This window comes from Pelophylax lessonae (genome assembly GCF_965119305.1).
Source record: "Pelophylax lessonae genome assembly, chromosome: 5".
In the NCBI taxonomy this organism is placed as follows: Eukaryota; Metazoa; Chordata; class Amphibia; order Anura; family Ranidae; genus Pelophylax; species Pelophylax lessonae.
The window spans coordinates 430,669,670-430,693,509 of NC_138772.1; the positions used below are offsets into that span (position 1 = coordinate 430,669,670).

The 23,840-nt window shown below is 47.6% G+C and overlaps 1 protein-coding gene across 1 annotated transcript in view; it reads right to left on the reverse strand.

Moving 5' to 3' along the window:
* Positions 1 to 295: 295 nt before the first annotated feature.
* The window catches only part of NSMAF (neutral sphingomyelinase activation associated factor), a 162,734-nt gene continuing 139,189 nt past the window's right edge, over positions 296 to 23,840 (reverse strand). The window contains exons 29-31 of the mRNA XM_082257287.1: positions 19,027 to 19,129; positions 16,761 to 16,870; positions 296 to 851 (exon numbers count right to left, since the gene is read on the reverse strand). Of these exons, the coding sequence (XP_082113413.1) occupies positions 757 to 851; positions 16,761 to 16,870; positions 19,027 to 19,129 (308 nt within the window). The 3' untranslated portion in view covers positions 296 to 756. The remainder of the gene's footprint in view (positions 852 to 16,760; positions 16,871 to 19,026; positions 19,130 to 23,840) is intronic.

Genomic DNA, 23,840 nt, shown 5'->3' on the forward strand with positions numbered 1-23,840 from the left:
CTGAGCTTTGCTGCATCAAAACAGGCAAGAGAAAATAGGCCCCTGAGATCCAAACTGCTACAATGATTCATTTGCATTTGAAATACAATTTTTAAGATAATCATAAAAAGGTGCTTACATTTCTACACTCGCTAGGCATACATATAGCAATTTGAATTTTGGTCAAAAATAGATGAAATTGTCTGCAATTTCAAATTCTGAGGGATAAGGGCAATCTTCCACCATCAACTTCTGTCAAAAACGGTGACAGATTGTCTTCTTACACTTGGTCTCATGATTAAAACTGGCTGTAATTTACTAAAATGTGTAAGGCCATCATTATTCTTGAGTTTTAAGAAGGCATTATTAACAGAAAACACTTATTTCATGCAATGGATTGTGGCAGTGTAAGTCTGGCAGGAGGCACAATGATTTACTTCCCTATAATGTATGGAAATATTACACTTCTACTTTTACAGGAAAATAACACAGACATTTCCTTGTGTGTTATCACTCCTTATCCACCAACATGAGCTATTACGAGACTTCCTCCACCCATGACACAGGCCACACTGTTCATGTAAAATACATAGTGCAAAGTCAGAGACAAAAAGGCATTCACACAATACAGATATGCAAAGAGGGAGAAGGTAGAAGGGCTGGAATTGTCAAGGCACGGTCCTCTAAGTTGGATTACTGTACATTCACACAACATTGTACATAAAACTAATCTTAAAATCTTCAAGTTTTCAGCAGGCGAAAGAAGGAAATAAAAACTCAGTATTGCAGTTTCCAGAATAAAAGCTGTCTGTCTGCAGATCCTGTGAGGACTGTGTTGCACGTCTCATTCATCCACATACACGTAACGGCATCTGAAGAAAAAGATTCATAAAGAGAAATGTTAAAGTGGAACTAACCCTCCTATCCTTTACAGCCAAGGAACCTGCCACCTTGGCCCCTGATTGCTATAGTGCTATACGTTATCAGTTAGGACACTAGTCATTTGAAAATGAAAAGAAATGGCTGCACTCAGATGTGATCAAAATCCAGATTTATTGGACATCCCTATGTGGCAAAAAAGTGGCAAGGTAGACGCGTTTCACACACTAATATGTGTGCTTAACCACTTAAGTAACGTAGGACTACATCGGCAAACTTTGCGATAGTATACTGGGATGATGCCTCTAGCTAGAGACACCATCCCGGTACCGTAGTTTACAGCCGACGGTCGGCTTTCCGTCGGTAACGACCGATGCGGCCGGGAGCCGCTCGATCGTTACCTGGGTGAGCGGGAGGGGACGCCCCCCCCCCCTCCTCCCGCCGCCTTCTGTGACTTTGCTCGGGGCTCCCGTCCCACCGGGAGCCCCAAGCACCCAGCCGGCACGTCCGCCGGCTGGATGGAGTCCCGATCAATGCCGGAAACGGCTTAGATCGGGTCTCCAATGACGTAACCCGGAGGCGGCGTCCATGAAGTCACTTCCGGGTTACTGTGCCGCAAAAGGCGGCAAATTAAAAAAACGGCTGTATGCAAAAACGCAGTATTCGGCTTTTTGCATACATGGAAGTGTAGTGGAGGGGTCGAGGGTCTTTTAGACCCTCGATCCCTCCATAAAGAGTACCTGTCACTACATATTGGTGTCACAAGGGATGTTTACATTGCTTGTGACAGCAATAAAAGTGATCAGATTTTTTTCTTTTTAAAAACCTGTAATAAAAAGTTAAAAAAATAAAATAAATAGGAAAAAAAATAAACAAATTTTCTCTTACGTCCTCCGACAGTCGCCGCCCCCTCCAAGTCCTCACCAATGGGTATTGACCTTTGCTCCGTAGGAGTAGCTAGGCAACAAGAATGGTTAATACAAAAGCTTTTAGCATAGACACACCCCTAGGGGCTGTCCCCTCAGTCAATACCTCCCTGCACCAGCATTCCCAACTCAGTTTGATCTTGCCTAGCTTAGGAGTAGCTGGCTTTCCTATGCTGGGGCTCAGTCTCAGCCTTCTACCCTTTTTTTTTATTTTATTTCAAGTATTTTTTCTTTTCTTTACTAGCTGTTATTTTGTCAGCTTTAGTTTTAGGGATCTTCGGATGAAAAATCGTCATGCGGAGCTGGGTCTCGGACTGGCCGCCCTGGATCCCAGGGTTGAGAGCCAGATGGATCCCCAGCCTGCCATCGAGCGTTCAGCTTAGGTTTGCCCTGGCACATTGAACGACCCATCCCTGTTCGTTTTGTAGTATTGATCTTGCCTAGCTTAGGAGTAGCTGGCTTTCCTGTGCTGGGGCTCAGTCTCAGCCTTCTACCCTTTTTTTTTATTTTATTTCAAGTATTTTTTCTTTTCTTTACTAGCTGTTATTTTGTCAGCTTTAGTTTTAGGGATCTTCGGATGAAAAATCGTCATGCGGAGCTGGGTCTCGGACTGGCCGCCCTGGATCCCAGGGCTGAGAGCCAGATGGATCCCCAGCCTGCCATCGAGCGTTCAGCTTAGGTTTGCCCTGGCACATTGAACGACCCATCCCTGTTCGCTGCAGGGATGCTGCCTGTGAGGTGGCTACCTCACTGGACGCCATACTGCGGTCTATGGCTGCAGTTCACCAGCGTCCTGGCTGCGGCACTACCTGTCTGCCTTGATAGCGGCTTGCCGCTGGAGACGGCTCCCCACGCCATCTGGTATGGTAAGCACCTTCTGTGTGGGGACCTTCTGTGTGGGTGTCAGTCTGTGGCTGTGTAGTACCCCCCATGTTTGTGTAACTGCGGGCTCCCTGTCAGATCCCTGTGTGGCTGCACTGCCTGTGGGCTGCGAGGGGGGGGCCATCCTGCTCTGCTGTGAATTATGCTCTGGGTGCAGTTTTGTGTGTGCGGCGGTCGCTGCGGCGATCCGCCATTTTCTTTGCCTGAATGCTGTGACCGGCCCTGTCCCTGTGCAGCGCCGTGTTTTGGCGCCATTCGCCGCCATTTTGGCGGGCGGTGCTCGTCCGAGCACATGTCGGCGCCATTTTCCTGTAGCCTTCTCCCCCAGGCGAGCGGCCATTTTGCCGGAGCCTTCATAGGCTATATCAGTCAGCCAGCATTGCATCACTTCCTCTTTCTCTGGGAACAGCGATCGGTGGCAGCAGTCTGTTGTGCTCTCTCCAGGTTTTTACCTTCTTGTCCTGTCATTCCTTGCTCAATGTTATCTATCCCTGCGGGGTCGGTGCATACAGTAGTGTGCGGTGGGCTGCGCTCGCCGTGGTATTAAAGGGCCAGTACCCTTTATTACTTTTCTGTGCTGGGGCATGGATTCTCAGGATAGCAAGTCTCCCCCCGCCCTGATGGGGGACCAGGGGGCTGCTGCACCCCCCGAGGGGGCTGATCTGAACACTGTAGTGGCTTCCTTAGTGTCTCAGGTGCAGATGCTGATGGCTGAACGATCCGCAAAAAGGGCCAGGGTGTCCGTTTCCTCTGATTCAGAGGGCGATGTGGCTGCTGTGGCTGGCGTACCCTTCTCGGGGTCCCGCTCATCTTTGGACCTTCTGGGGTCCGAGATGGAGGCAGAGGTGGAGGGGGTTGATGTTTCTCCCCCTGGCTCGCCTGAAGAGCTTGCACTCATGAATGAGCCGATTGCTTCCATAAAAGATACCTTGCACCTGGAGGATGAGCCTACTTCTCCTGCTAGGGTGTCCTCTTTTGGAACGCAGAGGACTCGCAAATCAGCGCAGGTTTTTCCCTGTCCTGCTGAATTTAACCATACGGTTAATGAACAGTGGCGCAATTTAAAGAAGCCCTTTACTGTGCCAAATAAGTTTAAACTGCTTTATCCGTTTGCGCCCTCCACCGACGAGCGTTGGTGTGTAGCGCCTTAGGTGGATCACGCGGTGGCCATTTTGAACAAGGCTACTGCGGTGCCTTCTGAGGATACCCCGGTTTTCCGGGACCCTACGGACAGGAGAATGGAGTCTCTTGCCCGTCATGCCTATATGGTTGCTGGTTCTATGCTGAAGCCTATTTTTGCTTCCATTATGGCGGCGCAGGCTGTTGCAGATTGGACTAAGATGCTCAGGCGCACCTTGGTGGCTGATTCAGCTTCGCCTACCACGTTGGCTATAATGGACCAGATCCATCAGGGTGTCATGTACCTGTGCGATGCGGACTTGAATTTAGCTCCCTTGGCTGCGCGCCTGTCCAGCGTGGCGATACTGAACCGTCGTCTGATTTGGCTGAAGAATTGGTCGGTCGACCAATCTTCTCGCAAGACACTGGCGGATTTTCCCTACGCGGGATCTCGCCTTTTTGGCGAGGCTTTGGATACTTTGATAAAAGGGGTTACGGGGGGCAAGAGTACTCTCCTGCCCCAGTCTCACAAGCATAAGTCTTTCCGTGGTAAACGAAATTCCTCGTCTAGGCCCTCTCAGGGGTCCTTTCGTGCCTTTCGGTCACAATCCAAGGGCAAGCCCTTCAAAGGCCGAGGCTCCCAGAAGAAGCCGTGGGCAGGGAAGCAGAAGTCCGAACAGTCTGGGTCAACTTCCCATACCACTTCCGCCTGAAGGGGCGCCCTCACCCGTTTCTGGGGTGGGGGGACGTCTGCGCGGTTTCCTACAACCTTGGCTGACCCGCATTCGGGACAGTTGGGTTCAGGAAATCGTTCGATCTGGTTACAGGATCGAATTTCTCTCTCGGCCGGCGGGCAGATTTTTTCCCTCGAATCTTCAGCTGTCTCCGGAGCGCTTGCAGGATCTGCACCTGGCGGTGCGGGACCTGCGGGCCCAGGGGGTGGTGGTTCCAGTGCCTCATCGGGACAGATTTCGGGGGTTTTACTCCAATCTGTTCACTGTGCCCAGAAAGGAGGGCAAGGTGCGTCCGATTCTGGACTTGAAAGCTCTGAACCGCTTTGTGCGGGTTCGCAAGTTCCGCATGGAATCCCTGCGCTCAGTGGTGGCTGCCCTGAGTCCGGGGGAATTCATGGCCTCCATCGATCTGAAGGATGCGTACCTGCACATCCCCATTTTCGAGGGTCACCAGAGGTACCTTCGATTCGCCATTGCGGAGGATCATTACCAATTCGTGGCGTTGCCTTTCGGTCTCGCTTCGGCTCCGCAGGTTTTTAACAAGGTGCTGGCGCCGGTTCTGGCCCTGTTGCGAGCACAGGGCATTGCTGTCTTGGGGTATCTGGACGATATCCTGATACGGTCAAATGCCAGTCAGAGCCTGGTGACCGACCTGTCCACCACTATGCGGACTCTGCAGGAGTTCGGTTGGACTATAAACATTCCGAAGTCGACTCTGCGTCCTTCGGTTCGTCTTCCCTACTTGGGAATGATTCTGGACTCTGTCCAAGCGAAGGTTTTCCTGCCGGAAGACAAGCTTCGGACACTTCAGGACGAGGTCAGGTCCCTCAGGGACAACCGGCACTCGTCTCTCCGGACATGCATGAGATGTCTAGGTTTAATGGTCTCGGCTTTCGAGGCGATCCCCTTTGCCCAGTTTCACACGCGGGGTCTCCAAGCGGAGATTCTTGCCGAGTGGGACGGGCGGCCGCAATCCCTGGATCTGCGGATCTCGTTGAGCCACTGCACCAGAAGGGATCTTCTGTGGTGGCTCCAGTCCCCGGCGGTGTCGGGGGGCAAGTCTTTTCATCCGTTATTGTTGACGGTGATCACCACGGATGCCAGCCTGTCGGGCTGGGGTGGTGTTCTGGGCGTTTTGTCCGCCCAGGGAACTTGGTCGGAGGAGGAGTCCTCCCTTCCGATCAACATTCTGGAATTGAGGGCGATAAAGCTTTGCCTTCTACGATGGACGGACCGGATTCGGGGCCGTCCAGTTCGGGTTCAGACGGACAATGCCACCGCGGTGGCCTACGTCAACCATCAAGGGGGCACCAGGAGTGCCCGAGCGTCTCGGGAAGTAGCCGACATTCTGTCTTGGGCCGAGACGCACGTCCCGGCGATAACGGCAGTCCACATTCCGGGGGTGGAGAACTGGCAGGCGGACTATCTGAGTCGCCAGACCCTGGACCAGGGAGAATGGTCCCTTCACCCGGATGTCTTCCAGATGTTGTGTGAGAAGTGGGGTTCCCCAGATGTGGACCTGTTCGCGTCTCGTCTGAACAACAAGGTGGAAAGGTTCGTGGCAAGGACTTGCGATCCTCGGGCAGACGCCTCAGACGCGTTAGTGGCGCCCTGGCATCAGTATCGTCTGATGTATGCCTTTCCACCGATTCAGCTGCTGTCCAGGCTCCTTCGCAGGTTGGCCTCGGAACCGCACACGGTGATTCTGGTGGCACCGGACTGGTCTCGCCGGTCTTGGTACGCAGACCTCGTAAATCTGGCAGTTGACGCTCCGTGGCGTCTGCCGATTCGAGAAGACCTTCTGTCTCAAGGACCGATATTCCATCCTGCTTTACAGTCGCTGGCTTTAACGGCCTGGCTGTTGAAAGCCAGGTCCTGCAGGATAGGGGTCTCTCCCCTGAGGTCATTCCCACTTTGATCAAGGCTAGGAAAGCCTCTTCGGGTAAAATTTACTACCGTACTTGGAAAGCGCATTTTGCCTGGTGTGAGTCCAGGGGGTATTCCCCTCGCTCATACTCGGTGTCAAGAGTGTTGGCTTTCCTCCAAACTGGAGTGGACCAGCGTTTGGCGTTGGCCATGATTAAGGGTCAGATTTCTGCGCTGGCCGTTCTCTTTCAACGCCCTGTGGCGTCTAATTCATTGGTTAGCACCTTTGTTCAGGGGGTGCGACATTTGGCCCCTCCTAGGAGGGAACCTTTGCCTCCGTGGGACTTGAACTTGGTTCTGTCCGTGTTACAACAGGCTCCTTTTGAAAAGATCAGGGAGATCTCGTTGTCTCTGTTGTCCAAGAAGGTTGCCTTTTTGGTGGCGATCACTTCGGCTCGCAGGGTGTCGGAGCTGGCGGCTTTGTCCTGCAGCTCTCCCTACCTGGTGATTCACAAGGATAAGGTGGTCCTGCGACCTAACCCATCCTTTCTTCCGAAAAGGATCTCGGATTTTCACCTTAATGAAGACATTGTCTTGCCTTCGCTCTGCGCGAAGCCTAAGCATCCGAAGGAGGTTGCCTTACATTCCTTGGATGTTGTCCGGGCGATCAGGGTTTACCTGTCGTCCACTAAATCCTTTCGCAAGTCGGATTCCCTCTTTGTCCTTCCTGAGGGACCTCGGAAGGGCATGGCGGCGTCGGCTGCGACCATCGCCAAATGGATCAGACAGATCATTGAGCAAGCCTATGCCTTGAAGGGGAAGGTTCCTCCTTTCACTGTGAAGGCGCACTCTACCAGATCTTTGAGTACGTCTTGGGCTTACCGTCATCAGGCTTCGGTGGCCCAGGTGTGTAAGGCGGCGACTTGGTCGTCCGTTCACGCCTTCTCAAAATTCTATAAGGTGGATGTTCAGGCATCGGCTGATGCCTCCTTTGGCCGTAAAGTTCTCAGTGCGGCAGTTTCTTAGGGACCCTTGTTTTTTGTGGACCCTTGGTTATTGGGGTGTTTTACCCCTGGGTTACTTGTTTTCCTGGGTTGTTGCTCCTGTTGAGCACGTTTTTCCTGTTGCCCAGTTGGTTCTCTTACTGTGGTAAGGTTCCTTTCTCTGATGTGGGTACTGCGTTGCCTTTTTCTCCGGTTGTGTCTCCCACCCCTCATGTCTACACTGCTTTGGGACGTCCCATTGGTGAGGACTTGGAGGGGGCGGCGACTGTCGGAGGACGTAAGAGAAAACGGAATTTTTGTAAAATCTTACCGTAAAATTCCTTTCTCTGAGTCCTCAGACAGTCGCCGCCCCCCGCCCCTCTTTTGGGGGTTTTTATGTACTCTTACTGCTATGCTACCAAAACTGAGTTGGGAATGCTGGTGCAGGGAGGTATTGACTGAGGGGACAGCCCCTAGGGGTGTGTCTATGCTAAAAGCTTTTGTATTAACAATTCTTGTTGCCTAGCTACTCCTACGGAGCAAAGGTCAATACCCATTGGTGAGGACTAAATCGCTGTTCAAACCACACATGTGAGGTATCGCCGCGATCGCCAGAGCATGGGCAATAATTAAAAAAAAGAGCTACACTCCAACTCTAAACTGGTAACTGTTAAAACAATTTAAAGCGTCGCCTATTGAGAGCTCTATTGACCGAAGTTTGTCGCCATCCCACGGGGGGGGGGCGCAATTTTAAACCGTAACATGTTGGGCATCTATTTACTCGGCGTGACATCATCTTTCACAATATACAAAAAAAATGTTTAGTATTTTTTAAATGCAGTGAAATGTGATTTTTCAAAATATTTCCAAAAAAATGGCGTTTTAAAGACCGCTGCGCAAATACCACGTGACAAAAAATATTGCAATGACCGACATTTTATTCTCCAGAGTCTTTGCTAAAAAAATATATATAATGTTTGGGGGTTCTAAGTAAATCACCTGTGCGATTTTTAATTTTTGAAAAAAAGAGCGACAATTTTGAAAAAAAAAAAAAAAAACAATATTTTTCACATTCTGATATAGAACATTCCCCAAAAAAAATTTACAAATCAAAATTTTTTAACATTTTAGGCCAATTTGTTTTCTGCTACATATTTTTGGTAAAATTTTTTTTACAATAAGCGTATTTTGATTGGTTTGCGCAAAAGTTATCGCGTTTACTAACTACGGGAAAGATTTATGTCATTTTTATTGTTTATTTTTATTTTTTACTAGTAATGGCGGCGATCTGCGATTTTTTGCGGGACTGCGACATTGCGGCGGACAGATCGGACCCCTAACTGACATTTTTGAAACTTTTGGGGGGACCAGTGACATTACTACAGTAATCAGTGCTAAAAAATATGCACTGTTACTGTAATAATTACACTGGCAGGGAAGGGGTTAACACTGTCGGTGATCAAGGGGTTAAATGTGTGCCTCATGCTTACTGACTTGTGTGGGGGCGAGGGGGTTGTGTGACACAGACACAGATCGCAGGTTCAGCTATGCTGAATCCTGTAATCTGTCACTGTCTGTCACAAAGGAGATCCGCCCGCTTTGTTTACACAAGCGGGCAGATTTCCTCAGTCTTTCCCCGACAATCGGGGAGGAGAGACTGTGATCACCGCATCTCCTCCCCTGGCCCGACTCCCACTGTGTCTAAACACAGCATGAGTGAGCCTCCGGAGGCACGCGCGTGCTGCTGAGAGGGGGGAATCTGGTGACGTAGGTCTACGTCACCAGACCCAGGGCTGCCGCGTTGCTGCTACTAGCAGTCTTAAAGTGGTTAAAGGATAAGCTCGGCCATACATTATATAATGTTCTTGTATAATTTCTCTTTAGGTTTACCAAAACCATATATGAGGTCAAACCTAAACACTTTCAATTTGTATACAATCGGGCAGGCCCTTACACTAGGTAGAAAAAAAGTGGCTACACCCATGAGCAGTCCCAGGGGATGTACTCCCTCTCTCTACTATAGGCACTCAGTTTTGTTACAAGCAGTGTCATAAGAATACAACTCCACAGACTCCGTAGCTGCCAGATACACCCTAATCGTCCAGACCACATCGAAGGCATGCAAAATGCAAATTTCCTTCGGATGTTTTGGCCTGGGGCACAGGAAAGGCAACAAAATGTCTTCATTTAAATGAAAATCAGAGACAATCTTTGGAAGGAATGACGGACAGGGACAAAGAACCACCTTATCTCTGTGAACTACCAAGTAAGGTGAACGACAGGATAATGCCGTCAATTCCGACACCCTGCACACAGAAGGGAAAGAAACCAAGAAGACCACCGGAGACACAATTGATAAAACAACTCCGGATGAAGGGACCACTCCCCTTGGTCCAACGTCTGCCGACTGAGATAATTCGCATGCCAGGTTTCCACCCCGGGAATGTGTACGGCGGAGATGGCTGGAACAAACCGATCTGCCCACCTTAGAATGCCGGCTACCTCCAGAGCCACCAGGACACTTCTTGTGCCCCTCCTGGTGATTGACATAAGCCACAGCCGTGGCATTGTCAAATTGAATGCGCACTGGACATCCCTGAGGATGATCCGTCCAATGGTCCAGGCACAGTCTGATTGCTCGGAGTTCCAAAACATTGATCAGTAGTCTGGACTCTTCTTCTTCCCCTGAGCAGAAATTTTGCTGAGGATGCTTCCCCAGCCAGACAGGCTAGCATCTGTGGTGACCATTGTCCAACACACGGTGAGGAAGGATTTGTCCAGCCAAAGCACAAAGCCACCATATCAGGGACTCCTTAAATCCCTGGCTCAGTCGGATCTGATTGTCCAGAGACTGCGGAGTCTTGTCCCATTTGGCCAGAATCTCCCTTTGCAGGGAACTCATATGGAACTGTGAAAACGGAACCACCTCGAAGGTAGACACCATCAGGCCCAGCACCCGCATGTAAGTCCGGAGGGATGACCATCTGCTGGACAGCAGGAGACGAGTTGCAGCCTGCAATTTCTGAAGCTGGTCCAGAGGAAGGAGCACTCTGACTAAGGCGGAGACCAGATAGTCTAGCTTTGTAGCCAGAAACAGAGCAGACTTCTGAAAATTCAAAATCCAGCCGAACTCCCTCAGAGTTCGTATGGTGATTTCCAGGTTTTCCACCAGAGCAGTAGGAGACCTTGCTCGCAGGAGGTTGTCCAAGTAACCCAGTACCGCAATCCCCCATTGGCGTAACAATGCTAGCACTGGGGCTAACACATTTGTAAAGACCTGGAGAGCAGAGGCGAGACCAAAGGGTAACGCCACAAGCTGATAATGCTCCTCTCCCACGGCAAAGTGGAGGAAGCGCTGGTGACCGGCACATATCAGAATGTGAAGGTAAGCATCCTTGAGGTTGATAGAGGCAAGAAAATCCCCCTGATGCAGGGATGCCACCATCGTGCGAATGGACTTCTGAACTTCTGCATCCACACAAAGCAGTTCAGGGCCTTGAGGTCCAGGATTGGACGCACCTTGCCTTCCTTCCTGGGAACTGTAAACAGGTTTGAGTAAAAACCCTGAAAATGTTGCAAAGTCGGAACCGGGACAATCACCTCTTGAAGTAACAGGTCCTGTACCGCCCCAAAAAACAGACCCTGTAAGCGGTCCGGGGACAGGCTCAAGTTGGAAGGAAAGAACCTTGCCGGGGGACAAGAGCGAAACTCGATCTTGTAGCCAGACCGAATGACTTTGTGGACCCACTTGTCTTGTCCACAGGTCCAGAAACCAGCGAAGATGTCCCCCCCACCCCTGAGACGGGTGAGGGCGCACCTTTATGATGAAGGAGCCTTGTCCGCGGGTCTGGAGAAGCCCGCTCTCGGCTTGCCAGACCAGGTTTGTTTTGATCCTCCAGAGCAGTGGTCCTCACCCTGGTCCTCAGGGCCCACTAACAGGCAAGGTTTGCAAGATAACTGAAATACATCACAGGTGATATAATTTGCTGCTCAGTGATTGCAGTACTGTAGTCTGCATCTCCCCAAGGTAATACTTAAAATCTGGCCTGTTAGTGGGCCCTGAGGACCGGAGTTGAGGACCACTGCTCCAGAGGATGCCATGAAAGGCCTCGAGCCCTTCAGTCGAACCCAAGGAACGAAAAAACTTCTTATGAGCCGAGGAGGGGGGCCCATTTCTACGACGAGGGTCTTTGTGCTTCGTAGCCTGCGGAAGAAAGGTACTCTTTCCCCTTGTGAGACCTTTAATGATGTCCTCCAGGGTAGCTCCGAACAGGTGATCTCCTTGAAAGGGAAGATCAGTCAAGGCCTTTTTTGAAGTCTGGCCCGCAGACCAGCATTTGAGCCAAAAAACATGCTGAAGGACCACTGCCGAAACAGAGAGCCGAGCCACTAGGGGAGCCGCATCCAAAGAAGCATCACAGAAAAACAAATCCCTGGATCAGCTGGTCCGCTAGCTCATCAAAGGCGGGGGGGGGAGCTGTTCTCCCTCCAGGTCACGGCGTAAAAGCTTATCCGACTCAGTTTGCGACACCAGGGCAATGGTGAATACCGGCCTGAGTACCGAACCAGCCAGAGTGTACATATTGTGGGCCACAGTCTCCGCCTTCCTGTCAGTGGGATCCCTAAAGGCCGATGCTTTTCAACCGGAATCATGGTTGCCTTGTTCAACCTGGAAACCAGAGGGTCCATCACCGGTGGAACAGTTCACTTCTTAAGAAGGGACTCCTCATAGGGGTATCACCTAGTAAATCGCTTAGGGACCCCAAGGGGATGCTTTGGTCGTCCCCACTCTTAGGGGCACTTTTGTCAAAATAGGCGGGGAAAGAAAACACCTGTGCCGCTCTGGAAGGCTTGTGAGTGCCAAAGGGAACCTATGCCTCTGTCACAGCTGCGTCCTCCATTTTTAAGGTCTCACGCACAGATACAATCAGTGTTTCCAGCGCCTTTTCATGTGCGCTGTTGCAGATGTGGAGGAATCCTCCTCCCTATCTGAGGATGCCGGGCGCGTGGTCGCAGACCAAGCAGGGAGACGCAAGTCCGCAGCCTGTAAATTAGATTCAGGATCTGATGAGACAGATAAGGCAGTGGAAGGGGGGGTGAACTTTTTGTTAGCCTGTCGCATGAAAACCGCCTCCACCCGGGACACAGAGGACTCCAGATCCGCCGCCAGTGCATCGATGGATGGTTGGGACTCGGTGGGGCCCCGCAGCCTCAGAGAGGGGATCAGGTGGGGAGATGTGCTCCAAAAACTCCATGAGTCACCAGGGGGACCCCACAAAAAGTGTAAAACACTGCACAACCCCCAACGCGCTGGCAGCACCACCCAGTCGCTATACACAAAGTACCAAGCGATCCTCAGTAGAGAGGGAGGGGTGCCCACCAAACTCCCCACCCAGCAGAAACAGGCACCCGCAGCCACCAGGATAATCTGCACTCTACGTACGGCGATCAGGATGTAAAAAGATCCAGGAGTGAGCACCAGGGGATGAGGAGGGGTTCCCACCACCAACATCGCCACCCACAGGGCTCCACAGTCATGGCTGCCGCTATTTTCAATGGCTAACCACCGAAAAATGTATGCCAGACTACACAAATATGGCTGCCATGCATTGAGCACACAAGCTAGAACAAAATGGCCCGCGCCGCACCATGAGGCTCCCAGGGACCCAGGAGGGATCCCTGGGCCTCAAGGACAGGGGGCCATGACAGAAGCCCCACCATGTACAACCCCCCGAACCCCGCACAGCCGATCGTCTGGTCACCGGCAATGCACCCCCCCCCTCCATCGCCCAGCATAGCACCCTGCCCTTATCCCAGGAGATGGACCATAACACCCACACAGCCCCAGCATAACTGGAGGGGGGGGGGCAGGATGGAGGGACAGAGGAAGGGGGGTGCCTGACGGGAAGATGGGAAACCTGGGGGTCTGACCAATCCCAGGGGCCCTTGTCCACCCAAAACCCTCCAGGAGGAGAGGGGGGACAGCTACTCACCATACCAGGAACCAGATGGGCACGGCTCAAGACAGAACCCCTCGCCATCGAAATGGGGGGGCAATCAGCAGATCGTGTGTGCCATGCAGGACTCCTGCAGACTTGTCAGTGTGTCTGTCTGCTCATACCTCGCAGATACACACTGACAGGAAGAATGAATGAACTACCAGAGCGCTCAGCCTCGCTATGGCACTTTATTGAACCTACAAGCCGATAGCTGCAAAGGCTGTCGGGACTTGCAGTTTCCCAATCACAGAGGACTGTGGATGAATGACATTATTTTCAAACCGTGACAGCAGGCAAATTTGCTGGCCAATCAAGCACAGTGATACCATGATCATTAAACCAGGTATTGGTACTTTTGGCAGTGTGGATAGGTGCCAAGTCCTGTGACATACTGAAGTAGAGCATGATCCCCTCCCTTCGAAGACTGGGCCGCAGGGCAGTATTCCAACATGATAATGACCCCAAACATAGCTCAAAGACGACCACTGCCTTGCTAAAGAAGTTGAGGGTAAAAGTGATGGACTGGCCAAGCATGTATCCAGACAAACACTATTAAGCATCTGTGGGGCATCCTCAAATGGAAGGTGGAAGAGCACAAGGTCTCTAACATCCACTAGTTCCGTGATGTTGTCATGGAGGAGTGGAAGAGGACTACAGTGGCAACCTGTGAAGCTCTGGTGAACTCTATGCCCAAGAGGGTTAAGGCAGTGCTGGAAAATAATGATGGCCACACAAAATATTGACACTTTGGGCTCAAACTGGACATTTTTCACTTAGGGGTGTACTCACTTTTGTTGCCAGCGGTTTAGACATTAATGGCTGTGTATTGAGTTATTTTGAGGGGACAGCAAATTTACACTGTACACTCGCTACTTTACATTGTAGCAAAGTGTAATTTCTTCAGTGTTGTCACTTGAAAAGATATAATAAAGTATTTACAAAAATGTGAGGGGTGTACTCACTTTTGTGAGATACTGTATATAATTCAAAGAGAACTTCACAATAGATACAGGACTCTGTAAGCCATCAGACTGAGGATTAGTCCAATGCAAAATGTACCAAACGAGAGGGAAAAGACATAGTGGACACTAAGCTCTTGGACAATACTCCATGTCAATTGCAACTTCCCTGGTAACGTGATGCCTTTAGTAAATCAACTCTTGTGACTCTGCTTTTGTAATGTCTAAACAAACACAGGTTATTCACATATATAAATGTTATTTTATTAATTAAAAGACAAATACCCTTATAGTATGCAGAGAAGACTGATTCACATACAACAGCAAGGGATTTCACCTTTAACCACTTAAGCCCCAGGCCTATTTCGGACACTTTTTGTTTACAAGTTAAAATCAGTATTTTTTCCTAGAAAACTACTTAGAGCCCCCAAACATTATATATATATATATATATATATATATATATATATATATATTTTTTTTTTTTTTTTTTGGCAAAGACTCTGGAGAATAAAATGGCGGCCATTGCAATATTTTTTGTCACGCGGTATTTGCGCAGCGGTCTTTAAAAGCCATTTTTTTGGAAAAATTTTGAAAAATCCCATTTCACTGCATTTAAAAAAAACTAAACAGTAAAGTTAGCCCATTTGTTTTGTATATTGTGAAAGATGATGTCACGCCGAGTAAATAGATACCCAACATGTTATGGTTTAAAATTGCACACACCCGTGGAATGGCGACAAACTACGGTCAGTAGAAATCTCAATAGGCGACGCTTTAACATTTAACGGTTACCAGTTTAGCGTTTAAGTGTAGATCTCTTTTTAAATTATTGCTCACGCTCTGGCAATCGTGGTGATACCTCACATGTGTGGTTTGAACAGTGATTTCATTTGTGGCTTGACTTCCATATACATTTTCTTTCGTGCGCGAGCCAACGGCGTCGGTGGCGGCTACATATTTTTTTTTTTCCTATTTATTTTTTTTTTAACTTTATCACAGATTTAAAAAAAAAAAAAGAAATCCGATCACTTTTATTGCTGTCACAAGCAATGTAAACATCCCTTGTGACAGCAATATGCAGTGACAGGTACTCTTTATGGAGGGATCAAGGGTCTAAAAAACCCTAGACCCCTCCACTACACTTCCCTGTATGCAAAACGCCGAAAACTGCGTTTTTGAATCTGCCACCGTTAGCAGCAGAGTAACCCGGATGTGACTTCATGGACGCCGCCTCCAGGTTACGTCATCGGAGACCCGATCGAAGCCGCTTCTGACTTAGATCGGGACTCCATCCAGCCAGCGGACGTGCCGGCTGGGTTGCTCGGTCCTCCCGGTGGGACGGGAGACCGGGGCAAAGCCGCAGAAGGCGGCGAAAGGGGGGGGGATGTCCCCTCCCGCTCGCTGGGGTAATGATCGAGCGGCTACCGAGCCAGAAAGCCGACCGTCGGCTCTAAACAACGGTACCAGGGTGATGCCTCTAGCTAGAGGCATCATGCCGGTATAACCCCGCAAAGTCAGCCGACGTAAATATACGTTACTTTGCGGTAAGTGGTTAACATGTTTAATGAATGTGCAACTATAACTGATTGTGTGAAGCGAATGTATTCATATTTTTCTAAGGCAGATAGGACTGACAAAATACTGCCTTGAGAAATGAACCCAGAAACATTAAGTTCCTAGTTTCCCAATAATCAAAAATCTCAGACTAATGTCTTTTCTAGACAGTAGGCATTCTTAAGTCTACAAAGTAAAATATTTTTTCCCCCCCACCAACCCCCTCCTCCCCATTATACTTACCTGAGCCTTCATTCGATCCAGCACTGTGCACGTCTGCAGCTTTTCTCCCCCCTCACTTCCTGGTCTCACTGGCTTTCCTTGGGCACTGACAGCTATTGGCTCCCAGTACTGTCAATCAAAGCCCACTGATGAGGGTGTGGGGGCAGGGGCAGAGTCATTGTCTGTGTCAATGGATGCAGCAGCAGGGCATGGGAGCTAGACAGGGAGGAGGGGCCAGGAGCGCTAGTGGGGGACCTGAGAAGAGGAGGTTCTTGGCTGCTCTGTGCAATTCCATTGCACAGAGGAGGTAGGTATAGACATGTTTGTTATTTTTACAATCGCTTTATGTATAACACTGTAGTGGTACGTACTTACTGGTGTATTAATGAGGCACCTTCACCTCCCAGTTAACACAATTACATAATTGTAAATTGGAGTAGCATGTTGTGAAGGCATTTATATGATGGAAAATGACATATTAAACACATGTCCAGATTCTTTCTGCAATAATCCCGGTTCTTGACTGCATAGTGTGATCAACTTTCAATATATTAGCAGCAGTCACTGCACAATGCTATGCTGTCTTGCCCAGAGTCCCCTTCACTACTATACCTTCAATATTATTGAGTACTATGTCAAAGATACGATAAATTACCTGCATGCCCAGCTATTCTTTCAAGAATCCGCCCTCCTACAAGATCCCAGACAAGCAGTTCACCCATATCATTTCCAGACAGAACTGTGTGGCCATTCCAGCGAAAACATCTGAATAAAATATAAACCAGAATAATGAGAAAATATATTTTTTATATTAGAGGAATACCACTTAATCCACACATTTTTGCTAAATCTAAATAAAGAGGATTACAAAGTATAACAACGAGGTAACACAGGACTCCACCGGCAGCATATGCTCTGTGGCTGAGCATCACCATCTGCATATACTGTAAACTAAGTGAAAGAGACTTAAGATTGCTCTAATGTCAGCTACCCAATGTGGCCACATAGAAAATGGTACAGACTCCATAGACAGTCAGAAGTAGATATAACCTGCATCATTGATTCCCTGTGAACTTTACATTTCAGTAAAAAAAAAAAAAAAAAAAAAATCAAAGGTAAGCGGTTTCTTAAATATCTTTGTAAGCATACCCCAAACTAACTTCTAACTAGTTTACTAATCGTATTTGCAAAGTGTTTTTTTGGCATATGGAGTGAGTTTTTACCTACTGTAAATCAATATAAACACACACACACTTAGGTTAAACTGGATGGACTGGTGTCTTTATTCAACCTTACCAACCACATATTTGTGTAAAAGAACAATTTCACCTTTTATTTAGTTAGCGCCCCCTCTCCGACCACATTGTAATCTGCATAGCAAATGATCAGCTTCATCCCAGTTCTAGAGATCTTTAATGTGTGCTCCTACCCTGGCTCTGCACAGCCTGTACCACAACCACTTCCACTTCCGTAGGCCATACTCATGGTGGGTCCTGTTATTTAGAGTGAGGCTGTGGTGCAAATGCAGGGTGCAATGTGAAAATCTCCAATATCTTTCAAATGACAATGGGAGACCCGGGCGAGCCGCGGTAGGCGGCGGGAGGGGGGAGACGTCCCCTCCTGCTCCTTGTCAGCCGCATTGGTTGTCATTACAAGACAGCCGACTGTCGGCTATGGACGCCGGTACCGGGGTGATGCCTCACTCTGGTACAAGCACTTTCCCTAAATATCAGCAAAATCTGTAATCTCAGGGGCTGATTCCGATATATCGGGGAAAGTGCATATTGGCCCCCGATATATCAGCATTGCCGATAATCGGTCGATCCCTAGGTATAACCCCTGTCAGATTTTTTTCCCCGGCCATCTGTGTCCCATTGCAGGGAGTTCCCTTCACTTCCTGTCCCATAGCCAAACAGGAAGTGAGAGGAAATCACTGCAAAGGTAATCTCTTAAGTACCTCAGGTCACCAGAACTATGGTCCCCATTAGAAGATTTCCCCTCTATTATGTTTCTGAGGACAACCCAAAAATTGGGATTTTTTTTTAACTTTCACTTTCAATGATAATGGTAAACAGGAATAATAGAAAGGGTGAATCTCCTTAACGGGGGCAAAGACAGCAATAAAAAACGGACAAGCTTTCTTTATCCCTTGTCTTGTTTTGCCTTTAGTTATACTTTAACAATAAATCTAAATCCGCACCCCCTCCTAGTCCCCTCTCCCTCTCCCAAACCTACCCTTTCCCTCATTTTTCATTCACACTTTTCTCTTCCCCAACCGAAACTGGGAATACAATGTTACAACCTTCATACTTCCAACTTTTTGTTTATTGGCTCTTTGTATCTTCATAATTTGTTGAATGACTATAACTAAACAAATGCTGGAATTTTCTGTTAATACTCAAGGCAAAACTTTTTTTTTTTTAAGTTTTGGATAGAGAGGAGAAGGGCTAGAATGGCTGTCAGTTTCTATTGCTGTCTGTGCCCCAGTTAAGGAGATTCCCCCTCTATATCTGTTCTGTTTACCATTATCATTGAAGTGAAAGTAAAAGAAAAGTAATAGTGGGGAAATCTTCCAATGGGGACACTAGTTCTGGTGACATGGAGGGCTCCAAGGAATTCCCTTAATTTGCAGGAATTTCCTCTTACTTCCTGTTTGGCTATGGGACAGGAAGTGAAAAGAAATCTCCCCAATGGGACACAAATGGCAAAAAAATAAAACAAAAAACCTGACAGGGGTTATAACCCTCCCTTACTCTATCCAAAAAAAAAAAAAAAGGTTTTGTCCATTGTTCTACTTTATTAAAAACCAAAACAAACTATTTAACTACTTGGTGTTCAAAAAGCACTGTGGAATTTTGCAAATAATTGATTCTTGTTTAAATATATAAGGAATAGCATTTCCCTTAAGAGGAATATTTTACCTTTGAACTTCTCCTGATGGTAGAGAGGAAATGAGCATTCCAGTTTGAACATCGGTGATTTTTAGGCAGCCATCTTCCCCAGCTGAAAGCACGTGTCTGTTGTCTGAAAGTATAGCGTTTGTTAGTATTTAATTTATCTGGCTTCAAATATGGTTATTTTTGTACAAAATGAATACTCTAGAGGAGCATTTGCCAGTCATTGTACCGTGGCTTGCAGGTCAGACATGTTGTTCTCATGTATCAAGTTCTGATTCATTCACGATTACTGTATTCTGCATTTTACCAAATGTGTGGCTAGTGCCCTGGCCAGCTGAGTTCAGCAAAGATTAAAGAGGTTGTAAACCCTTTTAATGACTTGTGCCTATAGGTAAGCCTATAATAAGGCTTACATATAGGTACTGTAAATATCTCCTAAACATGCACCGTTTAGGAGATATTTACTTTGCATGCAGCAGATGACGTCATCGGCGCATGCGCTCTGAAGGAACGGCCACCCGTGCCGTTTCTTCAGAGCCCTGTGCCGCGAACGGCGGCTCCCGCACACACGCACTGGAGTGATATCATCGCGCCTCCGGCCAATCAGATGGCCGAAGGACGCGAACCAGGAAGTAGGATGGCCTAAAATGTCTGCGGTGTTACAGGTGAGTGGGCGGCACTGTGGGGGCTTCGTTCTAATGTAAGTATTTCATAATGAGCTAGTATGCAATGCATACTAGCTCATTAGGCCTTTGTCTTTCAGGTTTTTCTTTTTTAACTTTTTTTTTTCTGAGGTGTACAACCTCTTTAAGTCACTGACCTGAAAGGGAACATTCTTAGCTGCATGCTTGTTCCAGGTATAAAAGTAATGAAGCAAAAATGAAAGACCAGAAACTAACATTTACATAATAAGTAGCAGCAGCAGCCTCCGTGTCTTTACGACGTCGCAGGCAAGGCCCCGTCCAGTGGGGCTATGTTGCGGAGCGACCTAGTGCGGAGCTGAGGCCTGCGTGCGCTCGCTGGCCAGACTGGGGGGGACCCTCTGGATCTATATTATGCAGTCCGTCGCCCAGTCCGGCAGGTGATTGTAGATTTTCAGAGGAACAAAATATCAAAGATAGGAAAAAGTTCTATTTAAAAGGAAAAAATTGCCAGGACCAGAGATCCCAGCAAGGAACTAGGTCATTACACCTGACTAGGCAGAAAAAACGAAGTGCCTATAGATGAGAGTATACCCCCTGGAAATGCCCCATAGGTGTAGTCAAGATTTTCCCTGCTTAGTCTCCCACTCCTGTAGGGGGAATATAACCCAATGGTCAAGAAGATAAGGAGCTGTGTGCTTCAATGAATGAAAGAGAAATGTGAATGCTACAGATTTGTGTGTGAATGCTACAGATTTGGCACTACCAGGCACCAAAACGCATATGCGGGCCCCACTAAGTAGCTGCAGCCTATTCAGTACTTTTAAGTTACTGACAGTTTCACTTACAAGTCCACGGAAAGTACAAAAAAGTGCAGAAAGTCAGTCGCTATACTTAGTCAAGCCAGATTCCATGTTAGATTCCTACAAGAATTATAATGCATTTATACTTTGTGTCAAAATACAGTAGTTCCAGCATAAAGAACTTCTGTTACTTCCTCCAGCAGTAGTCCATTGTGGAAACCGTACATGGATGTAAATAGGAGACACATTTGCCTTTGAAGCCCAGCTCCAGGAATTAGACAAAATCTACCCTTGCCCTGAGCACACCGCACTACAAGGGTTAAAGCGGAGCTCCATCCAAAAGGGAAAGCTCCGCCTGTATGCCGACAGGTTTTTAACAGGTACCCGTCCCTACTTCCTGCTAACCTCGCCACGGAGAGGTCCCCTGGAAAGTCCGCCCCCCTCCTTCCCCCGCTGCTGGGCCATTCACAAAGCACTTTGTGCATGTGCAGTACGGAACAGGCTGTGAACTCGCAGGATTTCACTGACGGTTTCGCTTACAAGGAATGGGGGCGGCAACAGCACCCGAGAGAGGATTGAAAAATGAGCTGGAGTGCCAACATCACGGGATTCCAGGACAGGTAAGTGTCCTTACATTAAAAGTCATCATTGCTTTTATTATAACTAGTATTTGTAGCTTCTGACTTTAAATATTTTGGTGGGGGGGGGGGGGGGGGGGGCTGGAGCTCCGCTTTAAGTTTAGGAGTAGATGTAAAGGCTGCAATGCTTGCCTTACCCCTATTCCAGTCAGATCAAGCGCTCCCCCCCCCTCTCCCTCTGGTGGTCCGGGCCGTGGGCATCCCTTCAGCATCAACAACTAGTAAACCTGGGCCCTACAAAGAGGAGGCAAAAGTCCCTTACAGCACCTTAGAGAAGAGGCTTTGTGGGACTGATTGCACTGCTGGAGGGACTCTGCTGGAGTAATAACGTATTACTCCTTTTGTCAGCACACCTATACTGAACAAGCAGTTAGCCCTTGCAGTGCAGGGATGGGGGGTACCTCCAGGGGTAGATTTTGTCTAATTCCTGGAATTGGACTTTAATTCTTCCTTTCTTGAAATAAACTGTGTGTCTACAGTAAACTCTGAACTAGTGTTCTCCTGTGAGTGTTATCACAGCCTCCTATAGGAAATGCTCCCATCTGTCTCTAAAAATGTTAACTTAAATCGTGAGTAGAGTTCAAACAACCATACAAGTATATAACATCGACAGTGCTTCCAGAAAGTATTCACAGCGCTTTACTTATTCCACATTTTTTCAGGTTACAGCCTTATTCCAAAATTTATTAAATTCATTATTTTCCTCCAAATTCTACAATCAATGCCCCATAATGACTACATGAAAAAAGTTTGTTTGAAATCTTTGCAAATTTATTAAAAATAAAAATGTACATAACATGTACATAAGTATTCACAGCCTTTGCCATGACACTCGAAATTGAGCTCAGGTGCATCCTGTTTCCACTGATCATCTTTGAGATGTTTTTACAACTTGATTGCAGTCCACCTGTGGTAAATTCAGTTGATTGGACATTATTTGGAAAGGCACACATCTGTCTATATAAGGTCCTACAGTTAACAGTGCAAGTCAGAGTACAAACCAAGCCATGAAGTCCAAGGAATTGTCTGTAGACCTCCGAGACAGGATTGTATCGAGGCACAGATCTGGGGAAGCATACAGAAAAATGTCTGCAGCATTGAAGGTCTCAATGAGCACAGTGGCCTCCATCATCCATAAATGGAAGAAGTTTGCAACCACTAGGACTCTTCCTAGAGCGGGCAACTCGGCCAAACTAAGCGATTGGGGCAGAAGGGCCTTAGTCAGGGAGTTGACCAAGAACCCAAAGGTCACTCTGACAGAGCCACAGCGTTTCTCTGTGGAGAGATGAAAACTTTCCAGAAGAACAACCATCTCTGCAGCACTCCACCAATCAGGCCTAAGCATTAGAGTGGCCATACGGAAGCCACTTCTCCGTAAAAGGCACATGACAGCCCACCTGGAGTTGGCCAAAAGGCACCTGAAGGACTCTCAGACCATTAGAAACAAAATTATCTGGTCTGATAAAACAAAGATTGAACTCTTTGGTCTGAATGGCAAGGGTCATGCCCACCCATCACCTGGCCAAAATCATCTCTACAGTGAAGCATGGTGGTGGCAGCATCATGCTGTGAGGATGTTTTTCAGTGCCAGGAACTGCGAGACTAGTCAGGATTGAGGGAAAGATGAATGCAGAAATATACAGTGACATCCTTGATTAAAACTTGCTCTAGAGTGCTCTGGACCCCATACTAGGGTGAAGGGTCATCTTCCATCAGGACAAAGACCCTAAGCACACAACCAAGATTACAAAGGATTGGCTACAGGACAACTCTGTGAATCCGGAACATCTCTGGAGAGATCTGAAAATGGCTGTGCACCGACACTCCCCATCCAACCTGATGGAGCTTTAGAGGTCCCGCAAAGAAGAATGGGAGAAACTGCCCAAAATAGGTGTGCCAAGCTTGTAACATCAAACTCAAAAAGACTTGAGGCTGTAATTGGTACCAAAGGTGCTTCAACAAATTATTGAGCAAAGGCTGTGAATACTTATGTACATGTGATTTTTTTTTTTTTCTAATAAATTTGCAAAGATTTCAAACAAACCTCTTTTGCATTGTCATTATGGGGTATTGTTTGTAGAATTTAGAGGAAAATAATACATTTAATCCATTTTGGAATAAGGCTGTAACATAACAAAATGTGGAAAAATTGAAGTGCTGTGAATACTTTCCGGATGCAATGTATATAGCAATGATCTTGAGGATAAATATAGATAGCAATACTGACATTTTTCTGATAACACAAAATGATTTAGAATTAATACTAAGCAGGACAGAACAGCATTACCTATCTTTACATAAATTGGAATACAACAAGCAAATATAGAGTAGAATATGTAGAAGGGGAATAATGCTTAAAGTGTTACTAGACCCAGGGCCCTGCATTTACTATATCTGGTCTCCCACAGTACACCGAACAAGAAAATGCAATAGTTTTACTAAATTTAAACTGCTAAATACCTTTTCTATTCAGCAGTAAATAGCAGTCTTGTGACTTCTATTTGTTCCTGGTGAAGCTTGTAGGAGTTTTCCTCCTACAGTGAGCTGTCCTATGAGGCTGCAGAACTCCAGACCTTCTATCTGCGCATGTCAGTACACTGCTGATTGGCCCTCCCAAGAAAAAAAAAAACACCTCCCTAGCAATACACACCAAACTGAGCATGTGCAGCTTGACTCCAAAGGTTGTCTTATCCAGATATGCTTTGGAGTCAGTGGAAGAAGAGGAGGATCTGTGCATACAAGATCAAACAGCCTTT